The 17,665-nt window shown below is 35.5% G+C and overlaps 1 protein-coding gene across 1 annotated transcript in view; it reads left to right on the top strand.

Moving 5' to 3' along the window:
• Positions 1 to 7,719, top strand: part of ADAM28 (ADAM metallopeptidase domain 28) — an 80,500-nt gene extending 72,781 nt beyond the window's left edge. The window contains exons 19-24 of the mRNA XM_045879543.3: positions 1,469 to 1,577; positions 2,517 to 2,595; positions 3,609 to 3,674; positions 4,683 to 4,748; positions 5,636 to 5,698; positions 6,249 to 7,719. Of these exons, the coding sequence (XP_045735499.3) occupies positions 1,469 to 1,577; positions 2,517 to 2,595; positions 3,609 to 3,674; positions 4,683 to 4,748; positions 5,636 to 5,698; positions 6,249 to 6,269 (404 nt within the window). The 3' untranslated portion in view covers positions 6,270 to 7,719. The remainder of the gene's footprint in view (positions 1 to 1,468; positions 1,578 to 2,516; positions 2,596 to 3,608; positions 3,675 to 4,682; positions 4,749 to 5,635; positions 5,699 to 6,248) is intronic.
• The last annotated feature ends 9,946 nt before the right edge of the window (positions 7,720 to 17,665 follow it).

The raw sequence follows: 17,665 nt of genomic DNA, 5'->3' as shown, positions 1-17,665 counted from the left end.
AGTCCCACATCAGCTCCTTGCTCAGCAGGGATCCCACTTCTCCCTCTGCCTGCCACTCCACCTTCTTGTGCTCTCTCTCTCTCTAACAAATAGATAAAATCTTAAAATAAGTAAAATAAATATTGATTTCCTAATCACTGACATGAAATATCTATCCATTTATTTGGTCTTTCTTAAAATTAGTTTTCCCCTATTTTTTTTTTTTTTTTTTTGGCAATAATGTCTTAGTTGCTTTTAGTGGGAGAGTTGGTCAGAATTTCCCAGACCACTGTTACCAGAAACAGAAGAGCATACTTTCTCTTCAATTGTTTCCATGTTAAACTGCATACCTCCTTCCTATCAATATTCCCCATCTGTCTTATACCTCAACTTTCTCTGCAAACCTTGTCCTTTCAAATAGGGATGTTTGTGAAGTCCGGTCAATTTCCTCTTTATTTCCTCTGATACCATGTTGCTCTTCTGAAAATGTAACTATTTTAGTGCCAGTATATTTTCTTTTTCATTCTGAATCTATCTATGCTATATTCAACTGAAATGCCTCAGAATTTTATTTCCTTTGGCTTTTTGGATAGGAATTGTTATGGAGGGGTGGAAAGTTTAGATGTTGTTATTATCTTAGAATTCTACTTCTGACATATCTGCCTCTATCTGCATTGTATGCATGTTCATACTTGGGAACTTTTCCTGCATTATACCAAAATCAATCTTATTATTGCCTTGCTGATCTCTAATGAGAAAGCAGTAGTTGTTCTAATTGCTCTTCAGACTTGTACCTCCTGGTCTCTAAAATTTCAGATTATTATAAGAGAAATTAATATTTGACCTAGCAAAAGATTGAAGTTACACTCATTACTTCAATGAGCAGTTCAAAGAGAAAACACCATATAGACATAGGAAATTTGTTCAAATTGGTCTGCACCTCACAGGGTCACATCATTTCTTTTCTGTCTGTAATAATTCTGAGATGGAGCAAACACCAGTAAAACACTCACCTGTGCCTCTATCTTCTTCATGTCTCCACTCTTCATTTGCTGCTGACAGGAATATGATCCCAAGGCTTCAATTTATTTTTCTTTGTTTGATGCCAAGGCCAAATTTTTAAAATGTTTCACTCCTTTTCTTCCATCCTCCTCACTTCCTATTCTCTTTAAACTCCCAGCCTAACACTTTCCAGTTGTTACAAACATCATCCCTTCTAAGGATTCTCAGTAGTATGATGCTTTACCTACTTCATATGCAATGTTTTATATGGATTTCCCCCTTACTTCCTCTATCTACATAATACTACAACACTCATGATCAAAATGCATTTTCATTTTACTGACTATGAGAGATTTTCCAGGGAATGTGTGTTCTTTGGAGGAAAGGGTAGAATGGAGTTTGTGATCAATGAAGAATTAAGGACTAGAGTGATGCATATTTGTGAATTTCTCATACCCTTAACAGGTCTGGGTTCTCTTTGTTGCAGACTTCTCCATTGTGGTTGGGGTGCTGTTCCCTGTGGCCATCATATCTGTGGTGGTTGCTATAGTAATCTGGCATGAAAACACCAGAGGAAAGCAGAAGGAAGTTCAGAGGTAGCCTTCTATCTTGCTTTGGGGACTTTTTGACCTCTAATTTATTTTAAATTCAAGGATATGACCCAAATTCTCAAATTTAAGTAGTTTACTACAAATACTCATAAATAAGTACAGATACATTTCTCTTGGACAAGAGGCTGGGTATCAGTTTTACTGGGAAATCCGTCACAGCAATACATGTATTGTTTTTATGTTGATTACTGTATTTATAATTAATAAAATGTTATAATAACTCTCATTAGTAAAGATTTTACACCCATTATAAGAATACACTATGTAACATTTATTGGTCATTATCTTTATGACAAGTGCTATGCTGAGTCTTTTTATAATTCATTATCTCTAATCTTCACAAGAATGTTGTGAGGCAGTAACTATTATTTCCATTTTATAGATGAAAAGGTATTTTACATTAGTCCTTAACAACAGTCTTGTAAAATCAGGCACTTCACACTTTTTCTTAAGTGGAAACAAAGGCTCAGAGGTTAACAAATATGTTCGAAGTCTTACCACTTAAGTTGTTGGAATCTTGATTTGCACCTACATTGGTTAATCTTTCAAACATGGTCTTGACAGTACAGTTCTCTTTCTAGCCTTTGTTAAAGACTGACTTATTCACATATAATGGGTTTCCTAAATATTGAATGAATAAAATAAATCATTAATTAAATGAGATAGTAATTTAAATAAACACTGATTCAACACCATCATTATTAGGAATCAAGGCTCTGTAGAGAATCTAGAAGAAAATTAGTGGTGGTGATTATGAATTCCAGGACAAGGAGGCCTTAAGAGTATCCTAGAGAGCAGAAGAAAGCCCAGTCAACGACCAAAAATGACACAATGGGCAAAGAAAATTATCAAGCTTCTTTTGAGTGTCCTCATCATGGTGAAGGAAATGTTAAATCCTTTTATATGATATGCTTTCATATACAGGCCACTGTTTACTACTGGCAGCAGGCCTCGCAGACAGAGGAGGAACCCACAGACGGTGAAGGATGTTCAGCCCCAAGAGGTGAACCATAGTTTGTAGTGTGTTTACCTTGGACGCCAGTTTGTGATTCTTTCATTGTCTTGTCCTGACCACCTACCTATCTGTCTTTCCTACTCAGCAGTGTTTTACAAATCCAGTCCACTAGTTAGTATGTAGCTAGAATTCGGGACTCTCTAACTACACATTTGGAAAATTCTCCTTTGCCTTTTTTTTTTTTTTAAGATTTTATTTATTTATTTGAGAGAGAAAGAGTGAGCAAGAGAGAGAGAGAGAGAGGCAGAGAGCACAGCAGGGGGAGGGGCAGAGGGAGAAGCAGACTCCCCACTGAGCAGCGAGTCTGACATGGGGCTTGATCCCAGTACCCTAGGATCATGACCTGAGCTGAAGACAGATGCTTAACCGACTGAGCCACCCAGGCCCCCCTCCTTTGCTTTTTTTTTTAAGTGCAAAAGTGTCTTCCTAAAATGCAGAGGCTGCTTTGTTGAGGTTCACAAATGCAAAGAAAATAAAGAGAACAAGGAGAGCAGAGTCCAGATGTCTCTCTCTTTCTCTCCCTCTGTCTTCCTCCCCTGACCCTCCTCCATCTCTCTTCCCCTCTCTGTCCCCCCCCTCCCTCCTCTCTTCTCTCTCTCTCTTCTTCCTTCTCTCTCTCTTTCTTTCTAAGTTGATTCCTTTTTCCTTTTGCAAATGTCCCAATTAAGACAATAATATGTGTATTTGTATGACAATACATGTATACATGTAATATGTATAACCCTTAAAGCCCTAGCTGTGTCCTGCAAGTTTAGAAGTTTAAGCAGAGATTGGCTAATGGTAATGTCATTGGCAATAATGTTTTTGATGGAGACGTACCTATCTCTGACAGCTCTGGATACAGCAGAATGCAGCCCCAGGACCACTGTGATTTCCCATCCTATTTCTTGGTGTCATTGCAATTCTGATCTCCCATCTCTTGAAAGGACGGCTTATTTGGAAGTTGAACTTAGGAAACTGATCATTTCATTTAAAAATATTATTATTTTCTTTTTTTTTAGATGAGTCGGATGAAGCTCCATGCACCTGATCTGCCGGTAGAGAGCAATGAGCCTCCAGCTTCTTTCGTGAGTTAGCAACTTCTCTTAAATAGCACTTCCAATCAAATCTCAAGGAAATACTAGTAAGAGAGATAACCCACAATACCCAATTATTTCCTCAGAAGAATCTTAAAATCTTTGTGAATATTAATATAAAATACAGATTTCCTGGCAAAACTTTTTAAAATGCAAAATGTGAGAAGGTTTAACCTACCTATGATTAACCCCTTAATTTGAATTACTGGATCTGAAAAGCTGGTTACTTATTACAAGAAGAGTACCAATCTGCTTCATGGAGTGGCATCTCCATCATCCGTCTATTGGCACTGGCCTTATTTCTGAATTTTATATATATATATATATATATATATATATAATTATATATATAATATATGCATAAATGAAAACACTTGAACTTACCGATTTAAACTATTTTTTTTTAAGATTTTATTTATTTATTTGAGAGAGAGAGAATGAGAGAGAACACATGAGAGGGAATAGGGTCAGAGGGCAAAGCAGACTCCCTGCCAAGCAGGGAGCCCGATGCGGGACTCGATCCAGGGACTCTAGGATCATGACCTGAGCCGAAGGCAGTCGCTTAACCAACTGAGCCACCCAGGTGCCCCAGATTTAAACTATTTTCATGGGTCTGAAAAGCTGGTTACTTATTACAAGAAGAGTACCAATCTGCTTCATGGAGTGGCATCTCCATCATCCGTCTATTGGCACTGGCCTTATTTCTGAATTATATATATATATATATAATATATATACACATATATATTATATATGTGTATATATATAATATATATACACATATATAATATATATGTGTATATATATAATATATATATACATATATATATATGTATATATATATGCCTAAATGAAAACACTTGAACTTACAGATTTAAACTATTTTCATGGGTAGGATCATGAGTTCTCCATTTCTGAAAATGATTTAAGCCTTTCCATTAAGCACATCTGTTTTCAAGGCCCCATCTTTGAATTAATTTTATTTTACCTTTTCATTAGCTAATTACAAAGCCAGATTTTCTACCAACACCGATTCCTACATCTGTGTCATCTTCTTCTTTCCTTGTAAGTATCAGGTAGTCACTAATAATTTTTTAAATGTCTTTTGTGCCCCATGTGGATAGTGTCTCTAAATCTATAGATTCTTTCTCACGATACATGCTCCCTAGGCCAACCTGAGATATTGTAGCACATAGGTTTATCCGAGAAAGCAAGGCCTACTTACTATCTATAAATTAGTATGGGTATTAATTTTTTATTATTAAAAATATTTCTGTTACATAATCATCAAGAAATGATAAATAGTTTTTATTATTAAAAATAGTCTGTTACATAATCATCAAGAAATGGCAAATAGTTTTGCTCTAGGAGATAAACAGTCTCCTTTCTAGATGCTTATTTTGGAGAATATAAAATTTTATTATATATTTTACTTTTTAATTTAATATAGATAGAATAAGGCCTATATTAGCTACAGTTTTCTATAGAAGGTGGGGTATGAAAAACAGATCATATGTAGGCAAACCTGGAATAAAAGTTAGGCACTTAAGAAGTAAAAGGTAGAATTCATTCACTCAGTAATTACTGAGCATGTTTCTTCATACTTGGTACTCTGTTGTGGGTAAATGAGAAAGAACTAAAATTAAAGTCACTTTTTCAAGAATGTTTACATTTTTACTGTGAAAACAAGTCATGTGTGTAAAGAGCGCTTAATCCCTAACATTTTTTTTTGTGCCAAAGTATGTGATACCTATGAAAAGAATGTGGTAAAGGGGAAAATGAATGGACTCAGAGTAGTTGAAGTAGGAGAAAGATCCATTGGGTAAGTGGTTGAAATTTGAGCTAGAGTGATGCGGAGGTAAGGGATGATTTAAATAAGGAAATAAATATGCCTAGGATTGGGAAAGAATAGCATTTCTAATGACCTACTATTATTTTTGTCTCTAATATAGCATAATGCCAAAAAAGTACTTCCCTCTACTGTTTTTAAGGATAAAATAATGTCAACACCTAAGGTAAGAGATCCATAGGCAAACGACTGTAATCTTGTCACACTCCCACTGTCAAGGAGAGAAGTTCTAATTGTGTCTTCCTAGAAGATGTTCACTAAGAACAGTATCTGTATGATTATAGGGTGGGAGCAGAGATATGTCTTCTTTCCTAGTGTGGTCAAAACCAAGAGGAAGAAGATGGAAGGGTCTTAGCTAGAAAGTGATGATGATCCCAATATTCTTTATTTTCTCAGAAATATTCCCCAGGGGAGTGAGATAGAGAACATCTCCCATAGGATAATCCCCCAGTGTCTCATAACTCTTCTCTTGATCCCTCACCTTCTCCATATTACACCAATTAGTCAGATGGATATTTGGATCCCAGTGTGGTGTTTTTCTCACATTCTTTTCCTGCCTTCCCATGTTTGCACTCCTTCACTGCGGTATATCAAATGATCTATAAAATAGGAAGTGTGACTACACAGAATTTACTTTAACTTCTTAATAGTTCAAAGTTATAGAATATCTAAGTTTTAGAATTAAATAGATCATTTAAGAACTTTGTCTTTTTCAGGGTTCCAATCCAAAAGTCTGAAGCATCAACTAAGCAAGGATGGGTGGGGTAATGATCTACTTGGAAGATTGGATAATCTGGATGGAAGAGAAATATACTTACTTCCTCCTTATTATTTGCTCTTGATACTCAAGATGCTAACATATCTTGATTCATGTTGTACTTTGAGGAGACTAAACAAAAATTTTCAAGAGAGACACTCTTGAGAATCTTTGTATGAATTTATAATTTCTATCTTCCATACTCATGGGAAAGAAGAGGACTCTAAACAAACAGCTGAGGATCTGAAATCTCTAATTAGGTGACTTTCTTAGACAACCCTCCTTTTCTTACTATGACGTTGACTAATATTTCCTCAAATATTTTGAACAGCTTGATTTTCTCATTTAGTAAGAAATAATTTACCCTCTAATTAAAACAAAGAAACAAAAAATCCCCAGGAAATCACAGGAAACTGGGAGGGATGGAAGAAAATGATATGTTCCTCATTAGATGACTAGCAGCATCTTGACTGTTTTAACCATAAACCTGTCAAATTAGAACTGTAAGAACAAAATTAGGTAAACAATCTCTGATTTATATAACATCTTTTTCCTACATTATCTTTTGCAATCCTTATTAGCTGTGTCATTTGAAGTTTGCTACAAGTGAATAAAACTTTATTAATTAAACTTTTTTCACAAAAATTTGTACAATTCAGTTACCGGCAAGCTTAAAGTGAACTTCACTTTCTAAGTAGAGAAAGTTTTATTTACATAAATTAATAGCATAAACCAGAGGTTGTCAACTGGTAGCTTGCCAGACATATCTGGACTACAGATTTAATTTATTTGGCCGGGATGATTTTGGTCATAAAGTATTTTAAAATGTTTTGAATTTACTGTCAATATTTAAAAATTGGGAGATCTTGCATAAACATCCAGATTTCCAGCTTTGTAAAAGTAATCAAATGGTTTGGCAGCACTGGAATCACATTGTCCATAGCAACCATCAGCTTAGTTGACTGATGTTGGAATAAACATTTTTGGTTGCCTTCCAAATAACCTTCTTCCTCCTTATTTTCAGAACACCAGTTTTATTCAGTTGTCCATATTTTAGAAAAAGGCAAACCTGACTCCATCTCCAGGTTAAATCTCTATCATTTTAAATCAGTCATAATAATCTTATTTCCTTTACTAGTGATTGATTTGATAAGTGTATGACTCCTCCCCTTTTTTTTACCAATGAGACAAGAGAAGAGATATGTTGGGAAATTTTCACAAAAGGTATCCTTTCCCTTCTTCTGGATGTTGGGATCTGGATAGCCTATCTGGTAGTGTTGCAACCATGTTGTGATTATGAGGTCAAGGCTGATATAATAAAACCTGGTCTCTTAAAGATGTCATTGAATGGGTAGATTAATAACTGCTGGAGTTACCCTAAACTTTGCTGGGATTTCCTATTATGCAATCAATAAAATTTCCTTATTGTTTAAGCCATTTCAAGTTGGGTTTTCTTATTTGCTACAGAAATCATCCTAACTAATAAAGTTGTTGCTTCCATTATTAGGGTACATGCTTTCCATGTGTGCAATTAGGACCACTTCATCATCACCACGATTTTTGTTTATTTTTTATACTTGGCCTGCTTTACCCATTTCCACCATTGACCTGGGGCCCCATACCTGTTCTTTTCCATGGGGGACTTTATCTGCAAGAAGTTCATTTCCCCTTTTAGTGTGAGTTTCTATATAGGCTCAATCCCCAGCATACCCAGAGTCCATCTGTCAAATCTCTCCTATTATAGTAGCCTTTCTTTCCACGTGGGAGTTTACTCAAGAACACATTAAAAACTATAGCTTTATCTGTGGGGTTAGGTTTCAGAAGACCTGCCCTAACCAGAAATAAATCCCTATTTCCCACAAGGTCACAGTCTTACTTACGACAAACCTATAGTTCTTTGCTCTATTGTTTGTTTTCTTTCTTTGTTTTTTGGTTTTTGTTTTAATTCCTGTCCCTGTCTCATTCTTAATATTGATAAAATGGAATCTTTAACCTATGAATCTTTAACTGGCAACCACATGACCCGAGCTAGAAATGAAGCTATCAAGAAGAACCTTCCTGTAAATTCTGAAATGATGGCACTAGGTCTCTGATGTGGAGGCCTCAGAGCTCCTTATGATGACAGACAACTGGAGGACAATGATGGAGAAATTATTCTCTTATCCTAAGACTTTGAACCCAAGTCCTACAGAGTTTCCTACTGAGCTGAACTGTAGAACAATTTAGACAGTTTAAAGCAAAGACTTTGATTTCACAGTCCTGTTTCCAAATTAGATCTGCCACTTACCAACTTTGAAGGAATTCCACAATATGACATTTAAAACCTCAGGTATATAACCAAGGTTGCTTTTATAGTTAGTTATTTTTACTTTCTCTGCTTTAAAATAATAGATTAAATTATGGTCTTTTTCAGGTACTCTATGACTGGTATACCATATGGTTTCTCTAAATACTCCTTAGCACCTCACCAAGTTATTGCTTTTTATGATATTTGAAAATGCTTTTACCTTTGCATGAAATGACAAAGTTGTGTGAAGTATGAGTGAAAAAGAAAGCAAGTTTTAGCTGTAATCAGAAATTATGGAAAGGGTGGAGCTATACGATTTAAGTGGATAATAATGACAGCTAATGGTAAAGAATCAAGGGCCTCTGAGTGACAGCTAGCAGGGAACTGAGCCTGTCAGCCCAACAACACTCAAGGGACTAATTCTGCCAGCAAGCACTGAATGAGCTGGGGAACAGCTTCCAACCCAGTTGGACCTCAGTGGCTACCTCATGAGAGAAACTGAAGCAGAAAACTCAGCTAAGATTTGCCCAGATTCTACAAAAACAGAAACTATGAGAAAATAAATATGTGTTCTTTTAAGCTGCTATGGTTTGGAGAAATTTGTTATGCAGCAATAGATAACTACTACAAAGGAGTAGAGATCAAATGTTTCGAATATTCCAGACAGGTTTAGGTAGAATTAATCACTATCTTTAACAGGAATTCCACCATCTCAAAACTTTTTTTTCCTTTCTTTCTCTCTTTATATTTCTCTTTCTCTCTTTCATTTATCCTCTCTTTTTGAAAAGTATCAGAAAAAAAAATAAAATAAATAAAATAAATAAATAAATAAATAAATAAATAAATAAAAGAAAAGAAAAGAAAGAAAAGTATCAGTTATCCTTTTGAGATTTCTGATATCCCATCTTCTCATAAATCATGTTTTCTCTCACATCCATTTGCCTGTTTTCTTGGTCTTTTTGAAGAATTCCTGAAGTTTATCTTTTAAACTTCTTATTTATCTTTTATACTGTAAATGCTCCTTTTTGCTAATTTTAAGACATTTTATAATTATTCCTCATATTTGTTTAATAACAGTCTCTCCATTCTTATCTCACTTCAGTTTTATAAAGGCCTGCTAATTAACTATTTTTGCCTCTTGTTTCCAGAATTTTACTTTTAAAATTCATTTAGCAAAGTAACTTCTGTCTAAATTTTATTAGTGCTTCTCAAAGTAACTATTTTTCAAAAGTTCATCCTTCCTCAGCCACTGGAGTACTATGCTCCCCATCTTTCACTGACATAATTATTTTCATAGGTGATGCATTGCTATTTTCCAGTTGGCTCACCCTTGTGTTTTAAAAGTTCTATCCTGAACTGTAATATTCTTACATTTTATATCTTTGATGATAGAATCTATCTCTTCAGCTAAAGAATTTCAGTACAGCTAGTATTCTGAGTGTAATTTGCAAGTAGCTGGGGCCATGGGTAAATCTTGCATATTCTCCTCTGCCCAAGATTCTCTTTTCTTTTTAGCTAAAACTGTCTACCAGGGCCACATCAGGAGTGGCAAACCTTGTTGTTGATACTGAGATCTACCTCATCAGGCCTTCCTGACTCATTATGGGAAGGCCTCCACCAACAAAACCTGCAACCATCTTGGCATATCTGCTCTTGAATTTGCCTTGTCTTTTCTGCTGCTTCCAGAAAAAGACCTTCCCTTGCCAATGACAACTTTAGATATTGCTTAGCAACTAGCCCCGGGCGGTCTGCTATGCTGCTCATCAGCAGTACAATATCACTATTATTATCATGCTAAGTAAGATTGTTATAGAAGCTAAATCCCTAAGCAGAAGAAAATTATGGTATGTAATTTATTGTGAAGGCATCTTCTTGATAAAATTTAACTCTTCTCTCTCATGCCTAGTGTTGAAATCCAAACTCTTTTTTTTAATAAATTAAAAAAAAATTATTGTGGTGAGAACGCTTGACATGAAATGTACCCTCCTAACAGATTTTTAAGTATACAATGCAACATTGTTATCTATAAGCACAATGTTGTATAGCAGATCTCTAGAGTTTATCTTGCATAATTGAAATTTTATGTCCATTGATTAGCAACTCCCCACTTCTCCCTCCTAGGCCCTGGAAATCACAATTCTATGCTTTGTTTCTATGAGTTTGACTACTTTCAATACTTTATATAATTGGATTCATGCAATATTTGTCCTGCTGAGACTGGCTTATTTCATTTAGCATGTCTTCCAAGTTCACCCATGTTGTTATATATGACAGGATATTCTTCCTTCTTTAAGATTGAATAGTACTTCATTATATGTATATATCACATTTTTAAAAATTCATCATCCAGTCATGCCTGGATGGCTCAGTTAGTTAAGTGTCTGAAAATTGATTTTGGTTCAGGTCACCATCCAAGGTCTTGAGATCAGCCCCACGTGGGGCTCCATGCTCAGTGGGGAGCCTGCTTGAAGATTCTCTCCCTCTGCTCGCCCCCCACAGGTGCACACTAACACACACACACACACACACACATACTCTCTCTTTGTCTAAAATAAATAAATCTTAAAACAAAATCTGTCATCCACTAATGGACATTTACATTGTTTCTACATTTTTGGTATTGTGGATAGCTGCAATGTACATGGGATTACAGATAATTCTTCCAGATTCTGATTTCAATTATTTTGGATGAATATCCAGAAATGGAATTGCTGGGTCAGATGGTAATTCAATTTTTATTTTTTTGAGGACTTTCCATGCTGTTTTCCACAGTGGCTGTATCACTTCAAATTCCCACCAACAGCACACAAGTGTTCCCTTCCTCAACACCCTCCCTGAACTCTTGTTATCTTCGGTCTTTTTTGATAATAACCATCCTAACAGGTGTGAAGTGATATTTCAATGTGGTTTTGATTTGTGTTTCCCTGATGATTAGTGAAATTAGTTTTTCATATACCAACAGGTATAGGCATTTATATGTCTTCTTTGGAATGTCTATTCAGGTCTTTGCCTATTTTTAAAATCTGGTTGGGACAACCTGGGGTGCTCTCTGCCTCTGTCTTTCTCTCTCTCTCTAACAAATAAATAAATCAAATCTTAAAAAAAAAAAATCTGATTGAAAATATACATAACAAAAAACTATCATCTTAACCATTTTTAAGTTTAAAGTTCAGTGGCATTAAGTACATTCATAATGCTGTACAACCATCGTTACTATCCATTTTCAGAACTTGTTTATCACCCTAACCAGAAACTTTGTCCCCGTTAAATAGCTTCTCATTACTCCTTGCCCCAGCCCCTGATAACCTCTATTCTACCTTCTGTCCATATAAATTTGCCTATTCTTGGTACTTGATGTAAGTGAGATCATACAATATTTTTTTTCTTTTATGTAATTGGCTTATTTCATATAGCAAGGTTCAAGGTTCAAAGTTCATCCATATTGTAGAATGGATCAGAATTTCTCTCTTTTTAGGGTTGAATAGGCTAGTATCATTTTATTATATTTATTTTCTGTTTGAAGCGGTTGGGGATAATTCCTGGGGCTCCACATACTCATTCACATTAAGATTGCTTTTATCTTTGCTCATTTTCCTGACAAATAATGCTTTTGACACTTTGTTTTACTGTACTTCTTTGATGGTGAACATATTTTTAAGTTGATAATTTTACTTACTTTATTCCTAGCATTTTAGAAGTTTGTTTTAAATCAGGGTTATTTCTATCTTTGTCTTAGCAAGGAACCATATCTGAAGTTGCTTTCGTAGCCTTATCAACCCTCTGCATCAGTTCAGTGTTGAAATCCATGGTGTACAACCCTGATGAGGGGAAGTAACAAGGAAGTTCAGGAATATATCTAAGTGAAAAACATGGTGGTGACACTATGGCTGTAGATAATCTTCTCCTCCTGATGTCCTAGTAATTTCTGAGTCAAAATAGTCTCAGCCTCTGAACTGCAAAAATTATCATATTTCTCATAGCAAAGACTCCTGAATCACAGGCCAACTGTTGTGACTCAGCATGCAGCATTTTTCCCTTGTAAGTCAATGTGTGTCACTAATTTGGCTTTCTAAACTCTGTAAAATAGCTCACAGAGATTTGTGTGTCTTTTGGGACATGTTGTAACTATAATTGGAATGGAGTCTACAGAAGTCAATTCTAGGCAGAGACTCCTTTAGCTCTGTTGCCAATGGTGGAGCCGAGCAGAGCCAGTAGAGGGCTGAAGTATCAGATGGGAAAATAGGGAAAGTCAAGAGAAAATTCAATAGAAATGTACAGGAGAGAATAAGAAATTTTTTTTTCCTAAAATAATGTTTTATGAGGGAAGTAGAAAACATACAGGGATAAAAGCAGACACAGACCCCTAACTCTACCAATAGCTGGCTTTTTAGACTTAGCAAATATTTTCAACGCTTTGGGCATCTTTAAATTTCCCCATCCTTGAAATGGAATTAACAATTCATGACTTACCAATTTCCAAAGAAGATTTTCTAAGTAACATGTAGAGGCAGTATGAAAATATAAAATAAAAAAGAAAAGATATCCATTGTCTAAAAGGATGACTCTGTCCTTGGATTTGTCAGAAGTAAGGCCCTCTCTGTGTGGGCTACTGTTTCACAATGCTTTGAGCAGGATCTGAGAAAAATTACTAATTATTCGTACATATTTCATTGATGAGACTGCATTTTTCTTGGTGTTTTATTCTTCCTCTGAAATGTGTCAGGGAGCAAGAATTCCTGTCCCCTTCAAGGTCCTTCTAGCTGGACTAAGAATCAAATTGACATGAGGCAGATTAACATGAGAAAATCAAATTTAATAGCATATGTAAGGGGAATCCAACACACAGGGAAATTGCAAAGACAGTCAGGCAAAATGAGGTATAACTGTCAACCTGAAACAAGGAGGAGGGGATCTGGGACTTCAGAGAAAAGGAATGCATTTCATGGGGCATTAAGAAAAGAGCAGATCTTTGGTAACTAGATGTTTGCCCTGCCATACAGATGGGTCACTCAGATAAAATTTACCTCTGCTAATAACCCTGATTCTGGGAAGAACCCCAATTTAAATTTTTCTGTGTAGTTAAGGGAGAAGCACAGTTTCTCTTGGGCTTCATAGGGCTGTCAATTGCTTTCAGCACAGAATAAACTTCATGTTGAAGTGGCCCATTTTGGGGTGGCCTTCCCTCAGCCTCTACAAGTGCTTTCAGATTGTGTCTCCATTTCTATTCAGATTTCTCCTGTTACGTTGTCTAAATGCCAAGCAGGACTTCTGGATTGAATCAAACACTGTCTTCGAACTGAGGCTGCCTTGTGCAATGATCGTGAATTGATGATTTGGGGAAATCAATATGCACTGAATCCACAAAGCTATTAGAAACTATGAAATTACAGCTGGTTGTCCATTTGATGATTTTGTTGTTGTTGTTGTTAGATTTTATTTATTTGCGAGAGAGAGAATGAGAGACAGAGAGCATGAGAGGGAGGAGGGTCAGAGGGAGAAGCAGACTCCCTGCCGAGCAGGGAGCCCGATGCGGGACTCGATCCCGGGACTCCAGGATCATGACCTGAGCCGAAGGCAGTCGCTTAACCAACTGAGCCACCCAGGCGCCCCATTTGATGATTTTTAAAATGAGAATATCATAGGATAATGAAAGTTTACATTTGTAGCATGCAATATGATTTATACAAGCATGTGTATATGTTGAATACATGACTTCACTTTCACCTAATCCTTATAACAAATCCATGTGAAGAATCATTGTCCTCATTTAACAGATGAGAAACCAAGATAAAAATGAAAATAGGTGATTTTTCTCTACCTCACACAGCTAGTAAGGGTTGGAATAGGGACTCAAACCCAACTATTCTGAATCCAAGTTTTTAATTCCTTCTACACAACCACACTGCTTGCAGCGAAACTATTTTGCACAAAAAGGCACATTTAATATTATAGTACAAGTATAGAAATTCCATTTTATTTCAAACTACAACTTATTTTTGTTTTTAGTTTACTGTTTATTTTTATAATAATTTATTTGAGTATAGTTGACAATTTCTTTTATACAGTGTTTCTAGTGAAAATTTATCTGATGTTGCAGTCAGTTAAATAGGCCCCCTGACTGTCCACTCCTGAAAATCACTTTGGATTTTTGTCCCCATTCTTGTGACTAGTGATCACCATAAAGCCTAGAAAATGGAAGTCCTCAAAAAGTCTTTGTTTAACAAAGGTTTTCCATCAAAATTCTGGATTTATGCATTGTACAGTCTACACTTACCTGGTTGTTTTCTTTTTTTCTTTAATTCAAACATTTACAAACCCCTCATTTACTATGTTGCCACTGGAAATGGAAAGATTAAACTCTTTCCCTGCTGTCCAAGGACTCACAGCCCCCTTTTAAAGACTGACATCAATAAATACAGAAATAAAGTAACTGCTAAAATAGAGGTACGTTGCTAAAACACCAGCACAAGGGAGCAGAGGAAATGCTTATCAAGGGAGGGCACGAGAAGTTTCTCAAGGAGATGCCATTTAAATCTTAAATTATAGGTGGTTTATCAAGACTATAAAAGAAAAAGGGGACAAGGGCATTATAGGGAGAGAATGAGGTTCAACAACAGCATGTATGAAGTCATGATTCAACAGGTTTATTGAGGCTGGACTGAAGTAAAGCATTTTATTTATTTTTAATGATCCCCTTAGTATCTTTATATATACCACCCTTCATTAAACATGCACACACATGTGCACATACACAAATTGAGGAGATTTAGAAACGTATAACAAAAGAAAAAGAAACAGTTAAGAACAGAAAACATGAAAGCAAGAAAGCTCTAGGAGTTGTAAAACCATGGATCAGATGAGACCAGTGAGATATAAAAGTATGATAAGTATGAGCTCCAAGTTTCATTCCAAACTACAAACAACCAAAAAAAATAAACAAATGAGAAGTAAACAGGATTGATTCTAGATTTGTAATGTCCATAAAATAAAAACACACATGCTATCAAGGATAAGAAAACCACATAAACAGAGCAAAACCCACCAACCAAATAAATAAAAGTCAGTGGCTCAGAAGGAGTATAGCTCTTCCGCCTCTGAATTCTTGAAAGAAGTTTTCATGATGGTATTGCTCTCAGATTAAATCTGGGAATGTGTCTCTGCCTTTTTCCTGGGTTAGCACACTGCTAGGCCTTAGGTATTTCACATATACAGACTCTTGGCTCCTTGGCCTAATCCACACACTGGTCACACCCAATAAGAAACGAACCCCAGCGGGGAACAATGTATAGGTTCAAATCAGGACATCTGCCCAACCTTTTTGTTAGTAACTTTTATCATGTGTCACAGTAGTTATTTTTAAGTGAGCTGCATATCATGAATTGAGAAACCAAGTAATAGCTCCTTCTCAAGCTATGATCTCATATCAACACTGAACAAATAAAATAGGTATTTTCATCTGTTTTAACAGTACTTAAAGGATTTTTTTAAATGTATATCGTAACATATTTAAATTTTCTACTGAGGAAATTTAAATCTGAAAGCAACAATGCTTTTACACTAAGTGATGTTGCTTACATTTTATATCACTGCAGAGCCATTATTTATAAACGTTTCTATCTCAATTGATAATTTGAGAATCTGAATCTATTTTTTCTCAAATAGAATCATTCCTAGGCTCATTGAATTGATCTTTTATGTTCACTATGGTATATATAGAGTATCATATTTGCTCTCTTACCCATATAATGATTTTATTTGTAATCAATTCTGCTTGGAGTAAAATAAATAACATGGAAGTTATATAAAACTTTTTTTTTTCATTTCCTAAAAATCAATAATGAGAATGTTTTTATAGTTTTTTTAATTGAATTATAATTGACCTGCAATATTAGTTTCAGCGGTGCAACACAGTGATTCAAAATTTTTATACATTATGGTACGATTACCTTGATAAGATCTAGTTACCACCTGTCACAATACAAAGTGCTTATTATTGACTATATTACCTATGCTGTCCATCAATCCCCATGACTTATTTATTTTATAAGTAGGAGTTTGTACCTCTTAGTCCCCTTTACCTATTTCACCCCTCCCCCAACCTCCTCTCCCCTGTGGCAACTGACAGTTTGTTCTCTGTATCTATGAGTCTGTTTGTGTTTTGTTTTGTTTTGTTTGTTTATTTGCTGTGTTTTTTAGATTCCACATGTAAGTGAAATCATACAGTATTTGTCTTTGTCTGACTTACATCTCCTAGCATATATCCTTCAGGTCATCCATGTTGACACAAATGGTTAGATTGCATTCTTCTTTTTTTTTAATGGCTGAGTAACACTTATGTATACCATACTGTTTCCACAGTGGCTGCACCAGTTTGCACTCCCCAAAACAGTGCACTCTTCTCCACATCCTTGCAGACACTTGTTATTTCTTGTCTTTTTGATAATAGCCATTCTGACAGCTGTGAGGTTTTGTCTCATTGTCATTTTGATTTGCATTTCCCTGAAGATCAGTGATGTTTAGCATCTTTTCATGTGTCTGTTGGTTATCTGTATGTTTTCTTTGAGTAAATGTCTATTCAGGTCCTCTGCCCATTTTTAAATGAAGCAGTTTGTTTTTTGTTGAATTGTATGAATTCTTTAATTTTGGATATTAACTCCTTATCATTATATCATTGGAAAATATCTTCTATTCAGTAAGTGGCCTTTTCATTTTGTTGATGGTTTCCTTCACTGTGCAAAAGCTTTTTAGCGTAATATAGTCCCATTTGTTTATTTTTGTTACTCTTGCAAGAGGAGATATGTCCAAAAAAATGTTGCTAAGACCGATGTCAAAGAGCTTACTGCCTATTTTTTTTCCTAGCAATTTTATGGTTTCAGGTCTTACATTTAAGTCCTTAATATATTTTGAGTATGTGTGTGTGTGCATGCACATGTGTATGGTGTAACAAAGTGGTCGTTTCTTTTTTTTTTTTTTGTATGTATCTGTCCAGTTTTCCCAAAACCATGTAATAACGATTCTTGACCAGAAGTGAGCTATAAAATCATCTATATTGCTTCAAAAAATACTCCTGTGTCCTCCTGATTAAAAAC

The sequence above is a fragment of the Mirounga angustirostris genome, unplaced genomic scaffold (assembly GCF_029215605.1).
Source record: "Mirounga angustirostris isolate CCGP_5_RB_7025 unplaced genomic scaffold, mMirAng1.0.hap1 SCAF_2, whole genome shotgun sequence".
In the NCBI taxonomy this organism is placed as follows: domain Eukaryota; kingdom Metazoa; phylum Chordata; class Mammalia; order Carnivora; family Phocidae; genus Mirounga; species Mirounga angustirostris.
Note: the sequence above shows the minus strand (reverse complement) of the source record. Positions and strands in the feature narration are given on the sequence as shown.